This window comes from Lemur catta, chromosome 8 (genome assembly GCF_020740605.2).
Source record: "Lemur catta isolate mLemCat1 chromosome 8, mLemCat1.pri, whole genome shotgun sequence".
NCBI lineage: Eukaryota > Metazoa > Chordata > Mammalia > Primates > Lemuridae > Lemur > Lemur catta.
In genome coordinates, this window is record NC_059135.1 from 64,590,421 (window position 1) to 64,615,344 (window position 24,924).

A 24,924-nucleotide genomic window follows, 5' to 3' on the forward strand; every position below is an offset into this window, starting at 1 on the left:
GGTTTTCAAGTGAAATATAAAAGATTTGTATGGCATCAGCTATTATCCATAGTTCTGAGTTTCTACACAATTTTGATAGGAAAAAATCTTTGGTTAGTTACTTTAGTAAGTGCAGGGTGGAGGAACATTTTTTGAACAAGGGACCACCAATTCAGATAATAGAAATCTTTATAAGTCACTTTCTTCCAATTAAAATTTAAAGTACTTTCTTTGAATCATATTCATGGACAAAAATGTTTTTAATTTAGATTAACTTATTTATTGAATTTTTAAAATGTCTATGACAACTGGTACTACAATTTAGTCATTAAAATGTTAATATGTGAGCATATTTGAGAAGTAGCAACAGAGACAGCTTTCTAATTTTTATACTGAAACTTATATCAATGTTTTGCTACATATAGGGAAACCTAAAGTTGCATTATAAGTGGGTTTATGTTCAGGGTCATGGGTTCTGGTCATGTGGACCTAGGAATTTATCTGCATTTATTAGCCATACATGCCAGCCATAGAGCCCACGGATGCCTGCTGTTAGTTTTTGAGCTACCAAAAAAGTAGAGCTTCTATGAATTTTAATTGAATTTTAAACGTCTCCATCATTAGAAGAAATCAGTACATATGCCCCTACTACATATGTCCATGGTAAAGTACTTTTGAAATACTTATTTCTTGTTATTTAGTTTTTGCTCCAGTTATATAATCCATGTTTTATCACTATGTAAGTTAATTAAAATTAGTGTCTCTCTTACAGAGATCTCACTTCATATTGAATTCAACCAAAATTTACTGATGGTTATTTGTGTTCAAGATACTATGGTTAGTACCCTGGAGGTTACAGAAATGCCTCTGGGGAATTTAACATCCAAAGGGAAAACCACTGGTAACAATACTCAAGGAAAAAAGATAGCAGTTTGTTTTATTTCAAAAGATCCAAAATCATGTTCTTTACATTTTTTAAGATTTTTTTTTTGTTTTATTTGTATATTCTTTTATTTTCAGCCTTTGCCAGAGTTGCCTCGTATTCCAGGACTTGTTCTCTCTGGAAGTACATTTTCAGACTGTCTCATGGTGGTGCAGTTCTTACGAAACTTTGGTAAAGTTTTGGGCTTTGATGTGAATATTGATGTTCCAAACCTGAGTGTTCTTCAAGAGGGATTGCTAAATATAGGGGACAGCATGGGTGAAGTACAAGACTTGCTTGTGAGGCTCCTCTCAGCTGCTGTATGTGATCCAGGTCTAATTACAGGATACAAGGTAAAAAAAAATATATAAAAAATTTTTTTAAATTTGTACTATCAGTGCATTGATAGCTAGCTTTTAGCGTATTAGCAGAAGATTGTATAGACGCATCTAATTTTCCACGTAATATCTCACAAAGTTAAATGTAGACTTGCATCAAGTTATATTAATATTTGGTACAAACAGAAAAACCTGGTTATAAACCTTAAGGAATATAAAGCATTCTCAAATTACTCTTTTTTTCTTCTAGCTATAGGCAAAGACTAGTTGATTTAAGGCAATACCCAAGTGGTATTCATCTAAAACAGAGAATTCATAATTCATAAGGCAGTTAGAACTTGTTTGTGCCTCCTGAAATTATACTTTGTTTTCTTTCAATCACTGCAAATAACTGAGGCTAATCAAGGCACCTACAAACCAGGATGTTAAGACTCTTGCTGTTCAGTGGATACTCAATAAGTTCTACTTTATCTTAGTTGCAGTTAAGATACACATTCCAGTTAGCTTTGCTCTTTTAGATAATATCATAGAGAGAGAAGCTTCCAGATGCACCTGTTAGTTTTTCCTGCATCTCCCTATTCAGTCTACCAAGCAGTAAAACCTATGAGACTGTAAAGCCAGAAAGCACAATGATAATGCTTTTAAACCTCACCACTCTGCCATGACTAATAAAATGTCTAGATACATCTGAGGAAAAGCTTGGGATAGTTTCTACAGTCACAGAAGGCCTGATAGATGATTTAAAACTTCTGCTACCCATGAGTATACATACTCATCTCCCTGCATGACATTAAACCAATGGTTTGGAGAGGGAATAGAAAGATACAAGTACTTGAATATTTGTCTATCATCTATTGCCTATTTTTATGTCTACTTCATCAAAAATGTGAATAAACTTTTAGCTGGGTGTGGTGGCACACACCTGTAGTCCCAACTACTCAACTGGCTAAGGCAGGAGGATTGCTTGAGCCCAGGAGTTTGAGGTTGCAGTGAGCTGTCATGACACCACTGCTCTCTGGTCAGGCAACAGAGCAAGACCCTGCCTCAAAAAAACAAAGTGAATAAAGCCCTTTTTGGTAATATCTAGAACATGTAATACATGTATTTTTAATCTTACTGTTTTTATGTTCTGAATGGCTGTGATCAATACTGATAAAAATGCCAAAATTTTATAGGCCAAAACAGCTCTTGGAGAACATTTACTGAATGTTGGCGTGAATCGAGACAATGTTTCCGAGATTTTGCAGATTTTTATGGAAGCCCACTGTGGACAAACTGAGCTTACTGAAAGCCTAAAGACCAAAGCTTTTCAGGCTCATACTCCAGCACAGAAAGCCTCAGTCCTGGCTTTCCTGATTAATGAATTGGCATGCAGTAAGAGTGTGGTGAGGTAAGAATGTGATTTTGTCTAATCACAAAGTATTACAAATTGATTATGTAAAATTTGGAAGTTACAGACTAACACAAAGAAAATTAAAATTATACCATTTAGAGATGGCTACTAATCAAATATTAATGTAATTTATTTATGGTCTATTGGGGAAAAAAATGGATCATACTGTATATATATAACCTGTAGTCTTTGTCACCTGTTTTGTTTAATAATTTTATTAATTCTTTACATACTAGAAATTTTCAATATTTTTTTCTTGCTATGATGCCAGAATTTAGCACCATCATAAGGATCCAGAATTTTTCTTTCCTTAACATCTTTTGAGGACAGATGACTTCCTGATTTTCTGTAGTAGCCTTTGATAGAATTATCCAGCCACTGTAGTTTTGTTATTGGCTAGTATAACCTTAGATTATAAGTTTATCTATATATAAATTTGTACTTTTTTAAAAAGTACTTAATCTTATTTAAGCATCAAAGTAAGTCCTCTGCTCTAGTACTTGTTACTAGTGAAATATTAATACTATTACCAACATGTACTCTAGTCTTTCAAGGTTTGTGAACAAATTCATGTTCATCTTATCCTTGCTATTTGTTTTATAGATTTTAATTATATCACTTTTAGTCCTTTACTTTATAGAAAAAAGAATCACTCTGTTCAGAGCCAAGCATTTCTACCATGGCTGGACATTATATGTTTTTTGTCCATATCTTAGCTATGATACTATATTAATATAATTTTTCAATTATTTTTGCTATTCATTGACTATCATCCCGAAGAGTGTAATGATACTTAGGCTTTACAATTTCATGAAGAATAATTTCATTAAGCATGAGCATGGTAACAAATAGTAATGCTGAGTGGCAATTTTTTATCACACTCACACACACATACAAATTCAATGTAAATGGTACACTGTGCTTTTTACCTTAGAAGAAAAAAGTACCCTCTTTGACTTAATACAATCACCAGATGTCATAATATTCTTAATTTGTTTGGACATTTATATACACACACTCAGATTTTATATGCACATATGTATATATGTGCACCTACATAAATATCCGTGTGTTAATATGTTCTGTTTTCTTGTTTTGATTTTGGAAATTATCACATCTTAAATGTATGCAACAAAACTTGGAATGGTGTCTTTCTAAGACAATTGGTGGATAGTTTCTTTCTTGGTTTAAGGTAGAAACCAGAGTGAATTTTCTAATACTAATATTGTATCCAGTGAAGAAATGATCACTTTTAAACATAATATGTGCATACATATGTAAACACATACATATATGTATATATACACACAAAATTGTGTCATTTTTACTTACCCAAAATACATTAGTTTGCATTCCAAATTAATGCATTGCATAAATGGATTAATTTATATCTTTTAATAAATTTTTACATTGGCAGTGAAATTGACAAGAACATTGATTATATGTCAAACTTGAGGAGAGATAAATGGGTTGTGGAAGGTAAACTCCGCAAGTAAGTCCTGTTTTATTAAAATTAAACTACTGGTTTTCTTTTGTATAAAGTTTGTATAAGTTCCCAGTAAAGCAAATGAATTGCAAAGATAGAATTTAAACTTTAATTGTCTAAAGAAAAGGTAGTGCTTAATTAGGATGAGGTATGAAATTAATAAAACTCAGGGCCAGAATTTGCAGTGGACAAAAGATATAATGAAATTCATTGAGCTTATATCTTCATACTTAGAAGAAAGTCATTTTCTCCTTTTCTTTCAAAGAAGTCAAGCAATCACATTTTCTAAGATTGTTGTTGCTATCATGTCACTTTTATCATAAATAGAATCTGTTTGGAACTACCACTTTTTTTAAATTGCATTCTAATTAAAATTTTTTACATAGTCTAACCAAACTTGATTCAACATTAAGACTAAAGTATCTTCCTGCCAGGAAATATCATGCTAAAATTACTCAAGTCCTATGTTAAGAGTATAGTTTCTTTAGAGTAATTTGAATTGAAATTTATTCAATCATATAGCATAGGATCAGAAATTATCGCTTGGCCACTGTTAGAGTTCATCTTTTCAGCTTTCCTAGTATTTTTAAATGTGTTCTAATCCCAAAGAGGTATCCAGAATAACTCTTGAAAGTTAGCATATTCTGTAATTTATGGCATTTCTTAAGTTTTCTTAATTGTAAGTTTTATTGCCATTGATATTTTGCTTATTGTAAAATACTATAAGGTATTTTTGCTTGAAACTCATGATTTACTCTTTAAAAAGTATATAGAGAAGGATTTTATCCCATATCATCATTTTGTATAATATTTAAAGGCTCAGAATCATTCATGCTAAGAAAACAGGCAAAAGAGACACTTCAGGTGGCATTGATCTTGGAGAAGAGCAGCATCCCTTGGGCACACCCACTCCAGGACGCAAAAGAAGAAGGAAGGGAGGGGACAGTGATTATGATGATGATGACGATGATGATAGTGATGACCAAGCTGATGAAGATGATGAAGATGAAGAAGATAAAGAAGACAAAAAAGGAAAGAAGACTGATATCTGTGAAGATGAGGTAATCAAATTTAGGTTGATTTTAAGACGTAACAAAAACTGCATAACATATTAAAAAACAGAATTTGGAGTCAAATGGATTGGATTGGAATTCAGTTTTGACATTTACTTGCCTCAGTTTCTTATCTGAAGAATGAATATCATAATATTTATCTTATAAAGTTTTTTGTGGTAGTTATTATGTAAATATTAAATAGGATGCCTATACATAAAAAGCACTTAGACTGAATAAAAGAAGTTAAGTGTTTTTTTGTATATAATTACTTGAGAATTCTCCAAAGAGCTGTGCAGGTTCTTAATTTCAGGTATTCTCTTTAATTCTATTAACATACTGTGTTACATTCGTACAATGCTTCATGCCTTTAAAAGTGTCAGGTTTAGTGATAGTGATATATTTCTCAAACAAACACCAGTTATATTTCTCTAGTTCTAGGCACTTTTAATCAAGGATGAATAAGACACTGAAAGTCCCCTCTCAATTTACAGTCTTACTGAGGAAGATTTACAAAAAGAAAATGTGATATGTTAATGTATTAAGTGCTTTGAGAGGGGTGTTTGCAATGGACTAGGCAGGTACAAAGGAAAGGCCTTTAGACTTTTGGTGGAATAAACTCCCACAAAGGGTTTCAGGATGCAATAGCTGAGGCTACAAGCTGGGCTGAATGTTAACCTGGGGAAAAATCTAGGGAAGAGCATACAAGGCAGAGGAAATGGCATGAGCAAGGACACAGAAGCATGAAACCACGGCATGTTTTAAGGGAATTACAAGTGCCTCACTGTTACTGGAGAGTCTTACACATAACAATGAACTAGGATTTTATGCTTTTTTAGTAATAGGTAGCCATTGCAGGGTTAGAAGAAACAGAGAATAACATGGTCAGACTTGATTAAGTGGCTCACTCTGGCAGCTTTGTGGAAGATAGAAATGGGGTAGGGCAACATTAGAGGTGTGAAGATCAGTCAACAGGTATTGCAATAGTTTAGGTGAGTTGTAAGTGGTAGAAACTAGAGTGATGGTAGTTGGGATGAAGGAGGAAAGAATGCAATAAATATTTAGGAGGAAGAACGGGCAGGATCTGTAGATGGACTATGTAGGTTGGTGGAAGGGTAGGATTGATTTGTAGCTATCAGGCTTGGGATACTGCGTGCTATTGTTGCCATTAACTAAGATAGGGAAATCAGGAACACAGTCAATGAAAAATTGGGGTGGGGTAGATAAGGGAACAGGTAATTAAAGACATAAAATCATGATAGTTTTATTTTTGAACATGTGGAGTTTGAGGTACCTGTGCAGAAGTTCAGCAGTCAGTTGAATTTAGGAACCTGAAGAGTTGAGTCTTAGAAATACAGATCTGAAAGTTATTAGCACATAGATGATAGTTTAAAATCATGAGGTAGATGAGGGTTGCACAGGGGGATTGGTTTAGTGAACAGAATAGTGGATTGAAGTTTGAACCCCAGGGAACATGAGTATTTAACAGAAGCCCACAAGGCTTCTTGCTCAAGAAGGAACAGTCAGAGAGGTAGGAGGTTTCTGTAATGGGTTCGAGGTCCCTGAAACCTCCCCCAGGTTCAATGGTTCACTAGAATGATTCACAGAACTTAGCATATACTTGTGCTTATGGTGGTGAATTATTACAGTAAAAGGAAACAAAGCAAAATCATCAAGGAGCATATGGGGCAAAGTGCAGAGGAAACCATGTGCAAGCTTCCAAGAGTCGCCTCCCAGTGGAGTCGCACAGGATGGGCCTAATTCCCCTAGCAACAAATTATGACAGCCTGTGTGAAATGTTGTCTACCAGGCAAGCTCATTAGAGACTCAGTGCCCAGGTTTTTTACTGAGGACTGGTCATGTAAGTACCCTGTGCATAGCATGTGCCAAAATTCCAGACTTAACTGAAGAAAAGCAGGTGTTCAATGTAAACCACATTGTTAACACAAATACCTTAGGTCTAGTGAGCCAATCTTAACAGTTAGGGTGGGGGAACCCTCCTGAAATCCAGGTTCCCATATGCCAGGCAAGAACCAACTTTGTAAGCAGGACTTTCAAAGGATAGCAGTCAGGCCTCCTCTATTAAGTCATTTTATTACATGTGTAGTAATAACAGAAATCAAGAAAAATCAAACATTTCAAAAAGGAAGGTGTGATAAACAATGTTAAAGCCCCGTAGTAGTCTACTGTGATAAGGACTGAAAATGTTTCTCGGATTTGGCAGCATAGAGGTCACTGGAAACCAGTGCCAACATGGTTCTATTAGAGGAGTGAGAGCAGATACCAGGGTATATAATTGGTTGATAACAATAGAAAGTGAGAAAGTAAAGATGACTGTTTTAAATCTTGTGCCTCAGAAGAGGACTTCACTTGCTCAAGGCTTGTTGGGTGTGGCTCTGGGTAAAAAATTTTAATATTTAAAAAATAAATAAATAAATAAATCAACCAATCTTGTGCCTCAGAAGAAAGGGTAGTTAGTTCTTAGAGGAAGACAAAGAGCCAAAGATTTTTCAGAAGTGAAAGACTTGAGATGATTTTTGGTTGAAGAGAAAGAGTCAAATAAAATGAAAGAGGGAGATTTAAAATTAAAGATAGGATAATTAATGGTACAAGGTTCTAAAGATATTGGAGGAGTTTCAATCAAAATGAAGGAGCTACTTTGAAGAGTAGGCCAAAGGGAAGAAGGCAAGGTCATAGAGGGTGTGTGTGTGTGTTTAGGGAAAGCTACCATAAACTGTGGAAATGGACATGTATAAAAGATTGAAGTTCACTTTTTACCAGAAAAGAATGCTAGAAATATTGATAGGGCAGCATAATGGCATTCAAGAAAACAATATACAACCAACTGTTTCTTCTGCCCTCAATGTCAGGAGTATTTAACTAAAGAAATCTAGAAGTCTTTCTTGCATCAATTCAGTACTGCTCGAAAAATAAAGAAAGAAGGCTTAGAGGGATGAATTTGTTGATGGAATGTGTAAAAAAACAATACCTAATTGGGATAAGTTATTCAATCAAATTTATGACTGAATCTGAATAATGTAGAAGAATTTATAAGATTATGTGCTAATAGTTCTTTTTCTTAGGTAAAAATAGCACATGCAAATGTTTTCATAAATTATCCCTCCCAATGTTATATTTTAAAACCAGAATGATAACAATTACTAGCATGAATTTTACCTCTTTTTTCGTTTAATTTTGGTAAGAACATTTAACATGAGATCCACTCTTTAATGAATTTTTAAGAGTGCAAAATAGTATTGTTAACTGTAGGCATGATATTTTACAGCAGTTCTCTAGAACTTATTCATCTTGCATAGCTGAAACTTTAATACCCATTGAATAGTAACCCCCATTTCTCCCTCCTTCCAGCCCCTGGCAACCACCATTATAATCTCTATGAGTTTGACTATTTTAGATACTTCATATAATTGGAATTATGTAGAAATTAACCTTCTGTGACTGGCTTATTTCACTTAACATAATGTCCTCAAGGTTCTTCCTTCTTGTTGCATATGGCAGGATTTCCTTTTTTAAAGCTGAATAATATTCCGTTGTATGTATATACCACATTTTATTTACCCATCCACCTGTTCATGGACACTTAGTTGCTTCCACCCTTTGGCCATTGTGAATAATGCTGCAGTGAACATGAGAGTGCAAATACTTCAAGATCCTAATTTTAATTTTTTGGATAAATATCCAGAAATTGGATTGTGGCATCATATTGTAAGTAGTTCTATTTTTTAATTTTTGAGGAACCTTCATACAGTTTTCCATAGTAGTTTTGCCATTTTTACATTCCTACCAACAGTGCGTTAAAATTAAGGGTCCAGTTTCTCCATATCCTCATCAACACTTGTTTTCTTTCTTTCTTTTCTTTTTCTTTCTTTTCTTTTTTCTTTTCTTTTCTTTTCTTTTCTTTTCTTTTCTTTTCTTTTCTTTTCTTTTTCTTTTCTTTTCTCTTCTCTTCTCTTTTCTTTTCTTTTCTCCTCCTCTCCCTTCCCCTCCCCTCCCCTCCCCTCCTCTCCTCTCCTCTCCTCTCCTCTTCTCTCCTCTTTTCTCCTCTTTTCTTTCTTCTCCTCTTGCCATCCTAACAGGTGTGAGATGATATATCATTGTGGTTTTGGTTTTCATTTCCCTGTTTAGTGATGTTGAATATATTTTCATACACCTCTTCACCATTTGTATATCTTCTCTAGAGAAATGTCTATTCAGGTTCTTTGCCCATTTTTTACCCGGGTTACCTAGTTTTTGCTATGGAGTTGCAAGAGTTCCTTATATATTTTGGATATTAACCCTTTATCAAATATATCATTTGCAGATATTTTCTTTCATTCTGTAGGTTGCCTTTTCAGTATGTTAATGGTTTCCTATGCTGTGCAGAAGCTTTTTAGTTTGATATAGTGCCACTTTTCTATTTTTGCTTTTATTTCCTGTGCTTTTGGTGTCATATCCGAGAATTCATTGCAGTGAATTTACTGTACAACTTTTATGAATACCAATCTAAAAATGAGACTACATTGAGATTTCCTTGTAGAAATAAATTATTTCATAATGCTGTACTTGAAACCACTGGATCATATATTAATACATTCATCCTATGACAAATAATATGAAGGGCATATAATTCAGTTATCAGAATTGTAATTACTCAAACAAAAGATGCCATTAATAAACAGTCTGTTTCATTTTGCAAGTGATGCTGTTTCCGTAGCAGGACTTAACCCTTTCTCACCAAAATTAATCACCTTTTCACAGAATTAGTATCCCCTTTTGGCACTTAATATTATAAATTGTTTTAAAGTGTTAACTCTCATAAATTTGAGAACTCTATATTGGGTTTTCAGTGTATTCTACTGAGTAATTATCCAACTAAACTAGAATTTATTTACAGAAATGATTTGTTTCACCTGGCTTTTTTTAACAGAGAATTAACGCACCATACATTTTATTCTTTATATACATGTGCTATTTGAAAATCATTATTAATGTTTCTTAGAGGAGAAAGTAGTATTTTACTTTTTTATGAGTGTTGAATTATGGAGTTCAATAGATTATAGGATTTCATTAGCAAAGGTATATCTTGTTATGAATGTGAGGAAACAATTTTAAAGCTTTTAAAAATAATAAATCTTTTGGGACCTAAGAAGCCAAATGAACATTTATTTTAAATGATTTGCGTTATTTATAATGAAGAGCTGGCAGACACATAAATTACCTACATAATGACTACTTAATGAATCTGATTGATAAGATAGGCACCTTGGCTCTCAAAAAATAGGTTTGTCCTCCTGTTAAGTTATAGGTAGAGTATCAAGTGGTGGTTATAGTCCCTAAAGGATTAATTGCAGAGAAGTTTTCCATTGAGACCATGTGATGCCCTTCAGTTAGAAGATGCTGCCTTTGACTAAGTCACAGCTATTTGTCTCAAAGATGGTTCCCTCTCCTCAGTCTTCATTCCTTCAACACGTGGAGTCTTCCTTTAATATTTAAATTTGTGTTGAGACCTATGTGAGCTTTAACTTCACAAATTGGCATATGAGAGGTTTTGTGGACAATTAAACTCTGACACATAGGGACACATACAGCCTTCTTTTTTGATTGAGAAGCTGGGGAACCATGGCAGGGATAGATGCTGTGTTCTTAGTTTTGTTGTTGTTGCTGCTGCCTTTCTCTCTGGTCTTCTAAGTTCTTTTATACACTGAAAATTATAAATACTATTAGCCAAAACTCCTTTAAATAAAACTTTAGTAGACATTTTATTTCTTTCTCATTGTAAGAGTCTTAAAAATGACTGTTAATTTATTTGGCTGTTTTCTGACTATTTCAAATATTTGATGTCTTACTTCAAATATTTATTGATTGCATTATATTTTTATAAGCAGATTATCAAACATTTGCCCTGCTGCTAAAAAGATCACTTTGGAATCAATATATAAACATATGTTTGAGAGTCAAGATTTAATTTTTGTTGAGCCTGTTGTCTTTTAAGGTTTCCTTTAATCCCAAATAGAATTTATGTTACTGTTAGCACAAATAATATACCTAAACACCTTCCTAACTTGGTCTCCTAAATTTGGGTAAGGAGTGGGTAAATGATAGATAATGATAGCATTATTAGCGACTTCTTTTCACTTCATTTTATTGAGTAGATAGCCATACTGGTCTAGAAATAAATATTCATGAATGGTTGGTGGCAATGTGGCTTTCTAAAAGTGCCTATAGAAAGTAAACATCAAAAACAAGTTCTGGGCCGGGCGCGCGGTGGCTCACGCCTGTAATCCTAGCTCTGGGAGGCCGAGGCGGGTGGATCGCTCGAGGTCAGGAGTTCGAGACCAGCCTGAGCAAGAGTGAGACCCCGTCTCTACTAAAAATAGAAAGAAATTATCTGGCCAACTAAAAAAATATATATACAAAAAAAATTAGCCGGGCATGGTGGCTCATGCCTGTAGTCCCAGCTACTAGGGAGGCTGAGGCAGTAGGATCGCTTAAGCCCAGGAGTCTGAGGTTGCTGTGAGCTAGGCTGATGCCACGGCACTCACTCTAGCCCGGGCAACAAAGTGACACTCTGTCTCAAAAAAAAAAAAAAAAAACAAGTTCTGTTTTTTTAAAGACTGAGCTGTGCCTGCATCTTCTTATTAAAGAAAGGACTCTGTTGCTTTCAGATGTTTTTATTTAGTCCTCACAAAAATTCAGTGTTACAGATGTTATCACCAATTTACAGATAAAGGAAAAGTCTTAGAAAAGTTAAGTAATTTGCATGTATCAAGTAGTGTAGCTAAGATCAAAAGAAGACTGTGTACTCTCTATTCATGTTTTCCCTCTAAAACATATAATTTGGGGATAGTTTTTCTATTTCCATATTTTAGAATGAAAAATTATGTATAATCACATACAAACCTTCTATTTATGAAATTAGTACTATGTATATTTTGGACTATTTATATTCTAATAGCAAAATGTACCTTCTTCACTCTAAAAATGGCCCCTTCAGTTAATGGTAGCAATATTTTTGCAGTCTTCTAGATTTAAAACCTTATACCTTTCTCTGCTCCAGGCCATCTTACAACTGTTGCCAGATTAATTTTGTAAAGCAGAGTTCTGATATTTAAGCTCCCTCAAAGGATTGTATTATTTTTCATTGCCAAGCATTTACAACTCTTCACAATCTAGCCCAAAACTCATCTTGCCTCATCTCCTACCTTACCTCTCCTTATGTACCTTTCATGTCAAGATATATCAAACTCTTTATGGAATGCTCTATCCTCTTTTCTCATACTGATAAATTTCTAACCATTCTTGTGCATTGTAGGATGTTAAAAAATATAAAAAATAAATTTCTAACTATTCTTTGGTATCTAATTAAAATATAGCTTCTTCTGTATAGCCTCTCTTGGTATAGATTTCCACTAAAAGTAATCTTACCCTCCCCTGAACTCTGTGGTTTTTAATTTCTACGTCTTTTGAAGTCCTTATAGCTTCCTACTATTTAGGTATTTTTTTTTCAATATAATGTTTTGTATCTCCTTACCAGATTATTAGCCTATAGAGAAAAACTGGGTCTTATTTGTTTCTTCATTGCCTCTCCTACTACTTTACATACAGGAGATATTTATTAAATACTTGCTGATTGATTGAATAAACAAATCAGAAAAACAGATAAATGATACTGTATTTTCTTACATATAGGATGAAGGTGACCAAGCAGCAAGTGTTGAAGAGCTAGAAAAACAGATCGAAAAACTGAGTAAAGTAAGCACTTTTCAGATTAATGTTTGCATGTTTTTGCAGTGTTTTAAAAATCTGCATTGCATGGGGGATTAGTTTTTTTCCTGACTGCTAAATAAAAACAAGCTTTTTGTTACTAACTAAAATGAAGAGCTCTAGAAATATTCTCAGGATTAAACCTTGAAAGTTTAATGCCAAAGTTAAAAGCCAGCCTCTTAACACCTGATATTGAACTTAATTAGAGCCTATGGAAAAACATTCGGTATTCTTCAGCTCTTCATATAAATACAAAGTTTCAATACAGGCATAGTTTTATTTCTTGAAATTAATTATTCAGAAAATTCAGTTGAATTTCATGATAGTAGTTTCACCATCTTAGGTTTTATTTTACATTTGTATATTTGTGGATTTTATTTGTATTGGATTTATAAACTGTACATATTTATGTACTTCTCATTAAAAACTAAATTTCAGTAGCATTAGTGAAATTTAAGATGAGCTTTTCATAAAGAAAAAAATGAATTTGTGTAAGTATTATGAGATGCCTATGTATTGTATAAATGTTAGATTTATCACAGATCTATCCCAAAACTTTGTCATGTGTTGTTAAGTTTACAGCATGAATATAAATATAATCAAATACAGGTTTGGTCAATTACAAATATAAATATTATTTGTTATGTACTATAATCAATAGAATTGAGCCAATTTGCTTTGATACAGTAAAATACTGATCACATTTATTATCAAGTATAAAACATGTTTTACTGTAAGATACCTGCTAAAATAAAACTTATGCTTTTAATCCATGGAAACAAAAATATTCCGATTATCTTAAAATAATTTCTATCTTTATAAATATTACTGAAAGTGAAGTCGAGATGTAATTTAGCCCTTTTGCTGTCTTGTCTCAGTAGTGAAATTTGTCTATTCTAAAGGCATAGTAACTACAAAGTTCCTTTTAATTTTTAAAGCATTTAACATCCATAACGTAATTATATCTACCATTTTTTAATAGCAACAAAGTCAGTACAGAAGGAAGCTCTTTGATGCTTCTCACTCATTACGGTCAATGATGTTCGGCCAGGATCGTTACAGACGACGATACTGGATTCTTCCCCAATGTGGGGGGATTTTTGTAGAAGGCATGGAGAGTGGTGAAGGTAGGAACTCTTAATCTATTACAAAGTATTAAATATGAAACTGTATTTTTAAAAACCCTGTTACTTTAGTATGTTTTGTGCTTCTATAATCAAGTCTCTTTTATTGATAAGCATTGTAAAACCTTGATTCCTATTTCTTTTGAATTCATAATGTACCTTTCAATGATAAATATTTCCTCCCTACCCTTGATTTTTCCTTTGCCATTCTTTCTGACATAAAACATAAGCTATTTTTTTATTATTTACTGGACAAAGAGCTTCACCTGTATTATTCTTTACAGCTATTGCTCCATTTCTCTTTCTTCGTATTGTCAAACTTCTCAGTATGTGGTTTATTCTTTAACTTTTGAAACAAGTATCCATCCTGACTGAACCCCTGAAAGAAACTTGTTTAAATCTAAGATCTTTATTGTAATCTTCATTCCTTTTCACACAGTGTTCATGTTTAAAACTTGTGATCACTTTCTTCTCCGTTAAACTTCCTTCCTTGAATTTTGTGTTACCAAAAATTCTTGATAGTCTACCTTTAGACTATTCTTTTGCTGATCCATTTCTGTTACATTAAGTAGCACAGTACATTGTGCATTTATGTGCTCAATAAACCTTCTTGAACTTTTCAAAACTCTTATGTTGGAACATTTCCAAATGTCTACATTCTGATGAGAACAAAAGTGTTATTTCAGTGCTTACAGGTTGCAGATTGTAGCTATTGACCCATGGCAGTACATGGAAGCAAAAACTTCTTTCAATACATCTTTTTTACTACCTATTGTATGGTAGGCACTATAGGAGGCACAAAGCTATATAAAACACAATCCGTGTCCTGTAGAGGTTTACAGTCCAATGGAGAGAGATGATTGGTTAATCACATAGGTAACTCTAATAGAAATTATAAATAAAGCAGTTGTTTTTGAGCTTTTTGTTTTTAGCAGTGGAATCACCTCTCTTTTTCTTTTTTTTATTTTAATAATTTAGGGGCTACAAGTTAGATTACATTGCATGTGTATATCATATCATAGTGAAGTCTGGGCTTTTAGTGTGTGCCCATCACCTGAATAGTGTACATTCTACTCAATTTTTCATCCCTCATCCCCTCCTATCCTCACTCCTTTTGAGTTTCCAATGTCCATTATACCACTCTGTGTGCCCTGTACAGCCATAGTTTAGCTCCCACTTATAAATGAGAATATGTGACATTTATTTTTCTGTTCCCAAGTTACTTCACTTAGGATAATGGTGACATTTATTTTTCTGTTCCCAAGTTACTTCACTTAGGATAATGGCCTCCAGTTCCATCCAAGTTGCTGCAGAAGACATTATTTCATTCTTTCTTATTGCTGAGTAGTAGTCCAGTAGTCCTTACATATATATACCACATTTTCTTTATCTACTCATCAGTTGATGGTCACTTAGATTGATTTTATATCTTTGCAAATGTGAATTATGCTTCCATAAACATACAAATGCAAGTGTCTTTTTGATAAAATGATTTCTTTACCTCTGGGTAGATACCCAGTAGTAGGATTGCAGGATCAAATGGTAGATCTACTTAGTTCTTTGAGCAATATCCATATTGATCTCCACAGAGGATGTTCTAATTTATATTCCCACCAGCAGTGTGTAAGTGTTCCCTTTTCAGCACATGTGCACCAACAAGTACTGTTTTTTGGCTTTTTCATAAGGTCATTCTTGCCCTTATTGGGGAAAAAAGAGAAATAAATAATAATGGCCATTTTGATAGGTGTAAGGTGATATCTCATTGGGGGGGTTGTTTTGATTTTTGAGTTTTATATTTTCATGTGTCTTCATGATGATGAATATTGAGCTTTTGTTTACATGTTTAAGACACATTCGAGCATTTCCTGAGATACACCCAGGTGAGTGGCTCTTTGCCTTAGCTGTAATTAGAGTCACCTGAAAGGCTTAAAAAAGGCTGACCTGAGCCCTACTCCAGACCAATTAAATATTCTTTAATTTGATTAAGGGTCACATCCGTCTCAGTCACTTGGACATCTAAGCTTGAAGTATGTAGGACATCAACTCTTCCTTCAAAATGTCTGAAATCAGTCTCTTTGCTACACTATTGAAGTTAGTTCTTAGGATATTAGTATATTCTCAGCTTCTCTATATATAATCCCCTCCTTCCCTTACATTCTGTCCTCATATCATGCCTCTACTCCAAAACCTTGAATGACTTCCTATTGCTTATAAGATGATGTAATAAATATATATTTAGCTTGGCATTTAAGGCCCTATACAAATCTGACCCCATACTATCTTTATTCTGTTCTCTATCTAATGTGAATTCACCTAGACCAGTCTATTCACTGTTGCACAACAGATGCATATTCCTCCCTGTGTCTGCGTGCTATGCCAAATCCTGTTCATTATGATGATGATCTACCTTTTCTTCAAGCATCTAAATTTTACCCGTCTTTCTTGCTCCAGCTCAAATCATAGCCCTTCTGTAAACTTCTCCAGATTTTTAAGTAAAACTAATTTTTACTATATGTGAACTCCTTTACAACCAAATAATTCATTATACCATTATGTTGGCACATTGATATATATATTATTTCCTTATTTAAATCTTATAATGGTTATCTATACTACTTTTTATTCTCCTTAGTGTTAAGCATAGTACTTTACATACCACTTTTAAAGTACTTTAATTAAGAAAGTAAATAGATAAATAAATGCATGTCTTTGGTAAGGCTTATAGGAGTAGCTTATAGGAGACAGTTTTTTTTTTTTTTTAATTTTAGGCCTCTCAGATTAAGTAACATTAATTGAATTTATACTTATTAGACCTCCATTTCCATTCCAGCCCTACCACCTAATCTCTCTGGACCCTAATTTCCCTCTCTACAAAAAAGAATTTTAACAAGTTCTATATACATTCTTTGATTGTTATAAGGATCATGTCAGTAATGGATCTAAAAGAGCTACAAAGTGATATATAAATAGTAATTGTACTTTGTACTATTATTTGTGGTCATTACAGAACAGAGAGAAAGTAGGAGTAATTTTTACTTGAAGTTTACTTTCTCAAGTTTCATTAATGGATGTGCGTCTGCTATATTCTAAGTGCTGTGAACTTATAAAATAAGTAACAGATGTAGACTACTTCTCTTTATCCTACAGCTAATTAAAATAGGAAATAATTCACGATTTAATCCAGTGTTTATTTGCACCTGTGTTGTGCCTTGCACTAAGTGCTGTGGACATGCAAAAGAATCAATTAACCTATCCTAGCCACAGAGAGCTCACAATCTAATCGGAAAGATGTACCACAGGTGAAGACAAAGCATGAGAGCATACAAGTTTATAATAGGAGCAAGTACTATATCTGAGAGCAAGGCTGATAACAGTGAATAAGTATCAACTGGTAGAAAGTACCATAAATAAATGGATGTTGCAAGTTAATTCAGTATCAACAATATACGTTATTCCCTTCTTATTTATCACTTTTTAAAAGTTCCCTAAAAGTACAATGTGCTCTTAATAAAAGTAAGGTTAGATTTAACATTAAATGTACAAGTTATTTTTAATTCCTATAATATCATTATCATCAATTAATATTACATGGAGAAAATATTAGACCTTGGATTACTTCCAAAGAAAAATATTAATTAAATTAAATTCATGTTGTAAAAGATGCAAGGTAACACACACTGTAAGTAATACACACAATGCTGATAATAACAAAGTTTACTAGTGATGGTAACTTAAGAAGAGAGAAGTAACAGAGCACATAAGATCTCCTGAGTCCCTATAGTGGTTCCTGAGAGGTATGCCTTGTCCAATTGCAGAGTGGACAAGCAACAAGACCACTCCAAGAGAGAAAACCTTGCCTTCATACCACTCTATATTGTTAGGTTAGTCCCAAGAGGGGGTAAAAAATCCTTTATTTCTGTTAAGAAACAACATATACATGGACCTTTGGGCCTAGGGATAGCGCAGGGAAGTATACATACAAAGGGCCAAGGGCTACATACCAAGGACCCTGGGAACAGTGCCAATATCATCTAAAGACCCTGCTGGCTCTCTGCGAACCAGCTCAATGGCTAAGCTGGTTTGCTAATGAATCTTGGGGAATAGGAAAGGAAGACAGCCCCCATGGTCCTTTAGCTAAAATTTAGGGTTTAGTACCCCTCAGTCCAACTCCTGACCCCCAGTGTGGCTCACTAGATATGTGCCTTCCCATCTGGAATAGTAATCAATTGGATTTTAAGTGGTACCTTCAGTGTTTGTTGACAGTGTTGAAGATATCAGATAGCCAGAGAAATTCTAAAACAAACTATATATACCACAACATTAAGAGGTATAGAGCCATGTGGTTGCGTATCCAACAAATAGCCAAAACTATGCAATTATCTAATATTATTCAGATCAAGAAATCAATATTAATTTGTTCAGTGATAAGAACTCAGCCTTCTCAATAAATAGCAGGGTAGTAATTGTGGGTCATATCCTCAGCTTCATAGGTGCCAATTCAAGGAAAGAACCCTTTTGCAGAGTCATGAAAGCCTGTATCCGTGACATCTGTAGCTAGTCTCTGATGCTGGCACTGAAGGCCACAGCTGGGAAAGTCACCCATGCCTTTTAGATTTTGAGTCATTGTAAACAGGGTCTCATAGTACTTCCAAAGTATGCAGACAGATGGGAGGCAGGAAGGGCATGCCTTTCCCATAACAAAACAAGTTCCATTGGATCACAGAGGTTTATTGCTACATTTTGTATCCACTTGGCTTATGCTTTCCTGGAGTTAGCACACTGCGCGCATGCTATTAGTCAGACTCAACTGCAAGTCTAAAGTGGAAGTATTCGGTTGAGAGTTTTGGGTGCTCTTGTTGTGGGACATGGATTCACTTGAAGCTAAGATATCAGCATTGTCTTTCTGGACCTGAGAAGATAAAGAGAGTTATACAGTGTATGACTTAAGAAGGGCCAGGGCAAATGAGGAACTTCACCAAAATGGAGGGACCTTTATGAGGTGTAAGCAGTGTACAAAGTATAAACATCAGAAGGCCCCCAGACCGTACAATCTTACAGAGGTCATTGTCGAAGGGGTTGGTACAGCTATCTTTCAGAATGCTATTCCAGCATTCTGTACTGCTTGTGGATGAGAGGGAACATGGAACAGCAACCCAGTACCATGTTGGCAAGCCCATTGTTAAATGGCAGCAGCTGTGAAAGGAGCTCCATTGTTTGATTATATCATATCTGGAAACCCCAGTATATAACAAATATGTTTCAGTTTTTTACAGTATGTATACTGTCTGCACATGCAAGAGACACAGCAACTCCATATCCATTCATTGGCTAGAGGAAGTCAAACACCTCAAAACTAACACATGCCTTCAGAGCCTTCAGAGTCTCTTTGCCTGAGACTAGTCATAGACACTTGTATTTCTAGTATGGAGTAGAGTTAGCTAAACAGGGTTGTAAATTGTGAAATGGTGTTGCTCAGTACCCCGGCATGAATCTATCCTTATATAAGAAATGCAATCTTTCTTCTCTAGGTGTGCAACACTGTTGCACAATGTCAGCAGACCTTGTAAGTACAGGGGCATTTTGCCAATACCAACAGAGGTCCCCATAAATATGTCCAACTGATAAGTGGACATGCTTTTGCAAGACTTAAATACCCCCATTATTTCCATGCCAGTTTTATGCAGTTTGATAAAGGAACAACTAGAGTTCATACAAAAAGCTCAAAAGCGTTTGCAGTGGTTATGATTCTAATCTTTCAGCCACAGGTAACACTGAATCCAACCCTAGTTGAAGAACTTGTTTGCCAGAGCTCTTTTGCAGTCTAAAACAATGAATACATGGTCCCCCATTTCTAGTAAGCCTATAATTGTTTGAGGCTCTTCTCCTTTCCGGCATAATAATCTGAATTACATGGTTAGCAATCCCTTGGAGGAGGGCATGGGACTCTGATCCCAACCCTAGTCCTCCTTACGTTTGAAAGAGCTCAGATCAAGGAACAAAGAAACTTGGCTTTAGGAGTCGAACCAAACATATAAAGTGGACCTGAAGACTGTCAATATTCCCCTCAGTAATCCCATTTCAAAAGAGTCAAGATGATGTAGGGTGTTTCCCTCAGCTCTATTCTCTGAGTCCTTTTCTGAAGAGTCTAGAGGATGTGAGATTTTACCAAACAGTTTGTGGGGGTGAAGCTTAATAGCCCTAATCTCTGAAAGAGATTCCTTCCCAGGGACCTTCTCCACCTAATCTTTTGGTGACTCCACCTCTCCTAATAATTGCTTAAGCCTGTGAACCATTCAGTACTCTGTATCTCATCTCACATGTCCCATGTCCATAGTCTCAGTGGGCCTTTGAAGTTTTTGAACAGGACCACAGTCCCACGCTCTAGAATTAGACAACTCCTCTATTTCTGTCTTAATCATTCCTTCTGTTTATGAGCAATACCACATTTTTGGTGTGAGGGAGACCGCCAGAAATCTAGCCCATCTATTTTCGCCTTTCTTTGTTCCTTCTTTCTTTTTATTTTGGGCAGAAACCTGTACTACTTATTAGGCTCTCTCTTTTCATTTCCTGCCCTGAGATGGGGCTTGTATGATCTAAAAGAACTATTTCTTTTCCAACATTGCCTCCTTGATGAAGAAATAAAGTCAAAGCCATTGTCTACTTAGAGGGCCTGCTCTGATTCAGTCATCCAAAATTCTCTGCACCAAGAGTTCACTGTCAGGGCTTCTCCTCTCAAACTCTGGGTTTTCTTATAATTACACTAACATAGCCGAGCCTCTGAGGATCCTTCCTAGTGCCTATGGTAGTGGACCTATTTAGGCCCTAGCTCTTGCTCTGTGTACTGCTGGATTTGCTCCTGCTGGTATTCCCATTCAGGCTTCCGTACACCATGCCTTACAATAACTGGCTTCACATACAGAGGGACCAACTGTGTCATATAACAGCAAAGACAGTGGGAGTTTGCTCCACCTTCCCTTCCAGAGAGGCTACCAACACCTTTTCTAATTCATCCTCCCCCTTAGGACTCATGAAAATCTTTAAGCTGACAAGGAGGAGGGATAGAACTGAATTTCAAACCACCTTATCATAACTAATCACCCTCTTTAGTTTACTGATTTAGGGCTTCTGTCATTCTCAGGCATAGCTACTGTGACCCCAACTCTGCCAAGTGAATTACTTCTGCCCTTAAGGAGAAATTCTTTCACTCCTGGTTCTTCCCCTTCCAGAAAGCCATGACATCAGGGCTTTCTTGGGCACCAACTATTGTACAAGATGCGTGATCACACAAACCACTAATGACACACATGTTGCTAACAGCAGCAAAGTTTGTTAGTGAGAGTAACTTACAAGCAGAAAAATAACAGTGCAAGGATTTTCCAGCCCCCATGGTGATAGCACAGGACTTGGACATGCACCGAGAGCACTCCAAGAGACAAAACACTATACCCCGCACCTTGCTCTGTATTTATGGGTTAGTCTGAGAAAGAGTAGAAAGCACTTACTTTCTTTAAGCAACACTAAACAGTAGCAAGGAACCTTCAAGTCTAGAAATTGAGGACCCTGAAAACAGTGTTGAAATCAGCTAAAGACCCTACTGTCCTCCTACTGGCGCTCAGGAAAATGGAAAGGAGGAAAGCCCCCATGGCCAGTCAACGAAAAACCAAGGATTTATTCCCCTTCGATTCACTATTTTTTTTTAACCATTCGGGATATGTTACATTGTAGATAACATTGTAGATAATTTATTCAGGATTGGAAGGAAAATGAAACAAGTTTATTGTTCATTATCTCTATACCATTAAATATATGTTATTCTTATATTTTATATTAGGATATGATTATAGCATTAGGTCTATAAGTATACAATCCAGTCCCTATTATGGAAGTTTGAAAATCTTACCTGAAGGGTGAGAGTTTTATGTTATCAGTCATCCTCTTAAAATTTTCTGGATCAGACTGGAAAGGAACAATCCTAAATAGACAACTCATAAGATCTGCTTCCTTTGGCCTTCTCCACAATAATATCAAGGTGCCTCCTAGGAGCGAAGTTGTGGTAGCACTGTCAGCATGAAGATGGGGAAGCTATGAAAGTAATCCCAAGGTTAAGGCATACTGAATGGGTGAGGGCCCTTGAACCCTGGGAGGAGGCCATTTGTGGTTGAACCTCTCTTGAACCTGTATTCTAAATGTGAATGTTTTTACATTTCTTGTATTCTTTATCTGTGTTTCACTTAGAGTTTAGTAAAATCTATTTAAAAGTTTAGCCTGCTTCAGCCCAACTAAAGAGAGCCAAAGGAAAAATACTCCCTAGGGAAGTGAAAATGGCAGACCCCAAGGATCCAGTGACAACAGTTAAGTGAACTAAAAGGGTTCAGAGCGATTCTAATAAAACTCAAGGAGACATAGTCTCTTTCCCAAAGCAAACTTTGCTACTTTTAGGGTTTGATTTAATTGAGAAATGATATTTTCTGTGTCATATGCATTTGCAGTTACTGCCAGGGAAATTAATCAAGTAAACAGCACTCCCTATTTTATCTCTTACTTGTCGTCCCTTTCTTTCATCGGTTTAGAAGATGTTTATTAATACTCATTGACACATGTCAAAGACGTAAGGACTGGAAAGAACAGGGGATTGTATGAGACAGGAGATAGAAAACTGTTTAAAATTTAAAAATCTTTTTATACTAAATATCTGGTATATACTTTCAATTTTAAAAAATAATTTTACTGTTTAATTAGAGGTTTAACTGTTTAGAGTTAAGCAATTTGAATATAAAGGTTAAAGACAGCCATGACTATTAAAATTCTCATCAGCTCAATCTACTTTATGAGATACAAATGAGAAGTCGTCTATTAGTCACAAACTAGTAAAAATTGTTTTTTTATTTGGTTTTGAATATATGACAGATTTTCATGATTTTAGTCCTCAGAATAAATCAAACTCGAATATTATTATAGTACACCCTTACTGGCCAACAAATTATATAAAGTTAAAGGAATTTGTGAACACAGGTGTATGAAGAGCATATTTGTAACTATTTTCATGCATACCTAACTGGAGGTGATGAAGTATGGTGGTCTTCTCAGGGCGAATGTGCAGAAGTGCATAAAGATATAAGGCATTTCTTTCTGGCTGCTTTTAAGATTTTCTCTATCATTAGTTTTGAGCAATTTGGTTATGATGTATCTGGGTATAATTACCTTCATGTTCATTTTGTTTGGAGTTTGTTGAGTTTCTTGGATCTGTAGGTTTGTAGTATTCAGCAAATGTGAAAAATTTTCACCCATTATTTTTTCAAATTTAATGTCCTCTGCTAATTCTACTGTTTTGTCAGTTCTGGGTCACTTTTGATTGATTGATTCTTCTAATTATGTGTCATGTTTTTATGCTTTTTTACATGCCTACTGATTTTGATTGGATGCCAGACATTGTCAATTTTACCTTGTTAAGCACTGGATATTTTTAAATTCCCATGAATATTCTTATTTGTTTAACTGAGACAGAATTAAATTACATACTTGGAAAAAATTTCATCTTTTCAAATCTTGCATTTAATATTTGTTAGACAGGACTAGAACAGTGCTTAGTCTAGGGCTAATTATCCCTAATTACTGAAGCAACATTCTTCTGAGTACTCTTCCTAATGCCTGTGAATCTTGAAGTTTCCCAGTCTGGTGTGTAGGAGCAGACAGTATTGCCAGCCTGTGTGAGCACCTGGCACAGTCACCTCTAATCCGTTCAAGTGTTTTTTTTCCCCTGGCTTCAGGTAGGTTCCTCACACATACGTGCTGGTCATTGTTCAGCTGAATACTCAAGGCATCCCTCTGCAGATCTCCGCAGTTCCTTCTCTGTGCAGCTCTCTCCTTTCCAGAATACTTTCCTTAGTGCTCCAGCTACTTCGGTCTCCCTGAACTCTTAGTTCCCACTCCTAATCTCAGGGAGTCCACCAGGCTCCACCTGGATTCCTCCTCTCTATACTGTAGCCTGGAAACTGTCCTAAGGCAATAAGCTGGGGCAATTGTAGGACTTACTGAGTTTGTTTTCCATCTTGGTTATTTGATGTCCAGTTTCTTATGAACTGTTCATTTATGTATTTCGTATGGTTTTGGTTGTTTCATACAAGAGGGTAAATCCAGTCCCTGTTAATCTATATTTCACAGAAATATTAAGTGTGATATGTATGATTTTAATTTCAATTTGAAAATAATTTGAAGAGAAGGATATGAGAACTATTTCAAACATTAATAAAGGACTGGTTGGGTAATTACAATATATCCATACAGCAGAATATTATGCAGGTGATTGAAAAAATGAAGTACAATTATATGTTCTGCCATGGAAAGCTCTCTAATGAATATTGTTAGTAAAAATATTAAATTCATCCTTTTATTTCATCATTCAAGGAATATTTATTGAGCCCCTACTTTATAGCAGCTACTATTTTAGGCATTTGGGATCCAATAATAAGCAAGATAGACATTGCTCTGCCTTTAAGTAGAGCTTGTTGATTTAAATTCTAGTATGAGGGGATAGAAAATAAACAGATTATCATGTTTAATGGCAAATTCTATAAAGGAAATATATAGAATGATATTCTAAAATGAATGAGGGGGACCTATTTTAGATAAGGTGATCAGAGAAAAACTCTGTAAGGAAATGACACTTAATCTGAGACATGGAAGATAAGGATCCAGTCAATAAAACAGTATCTCAGGCAGAGGGAACAGCAAGTAAAAAGGCCCCGAGAGGCCGGGCATAGTGGCTTATGCCTGTAATCCTAGCACTCTGGGAGGCCCAGGCGGGAGGATCGCTCGAGGTCAGGAGTTCAAGACCAGCCTGAGCAAGAGTGAGACCCCATCTCTACT

At 35.2% G+C, this 24,924-nt stretch overlaps 1 protein-coding gene across 15 annotated transcripts in view; it reads left to right on the forward strand.

Annotated features, from left to right (window-relative positions):
- The window catches only part of BAZ2B (bromodomain adjacent to zinc finger domain 2B), a 254,441-nt gene that overhangs the window by 201,886 nt on the left and 27,631 nt on the right, over positions 1-24,924 (forward strand). For all 15 annotated transcript variants that reach the window (XM_045559240.1, XM_045559244.1, XM_045559242.1 and 12 more), the window contains 6 exons: positions 1,000-1,254; positions 2,415-2,629; positions 4,050-4,124; positions 4,936-5,179; positions 12,860-12,922; positions 13,917-14,061. In XM_045559240.1, the coding sequence (XP_045415196.1) occupies positions 1,000-1,254; positions 2,415-2,629; positions 4,050-4,124; positions 4,936-5,179; positions 12,860-12,922; positions 13,917-14,061 (997 nt within the window). The remainder of the gene's footprint in view (positions 1-999; positions 1,255-2,414; positions 2,630-4,049; positions 4,125-4,935; positions 5,180-12,859; positions 12,923-13,916; positions 14,062-24,924) is intronic.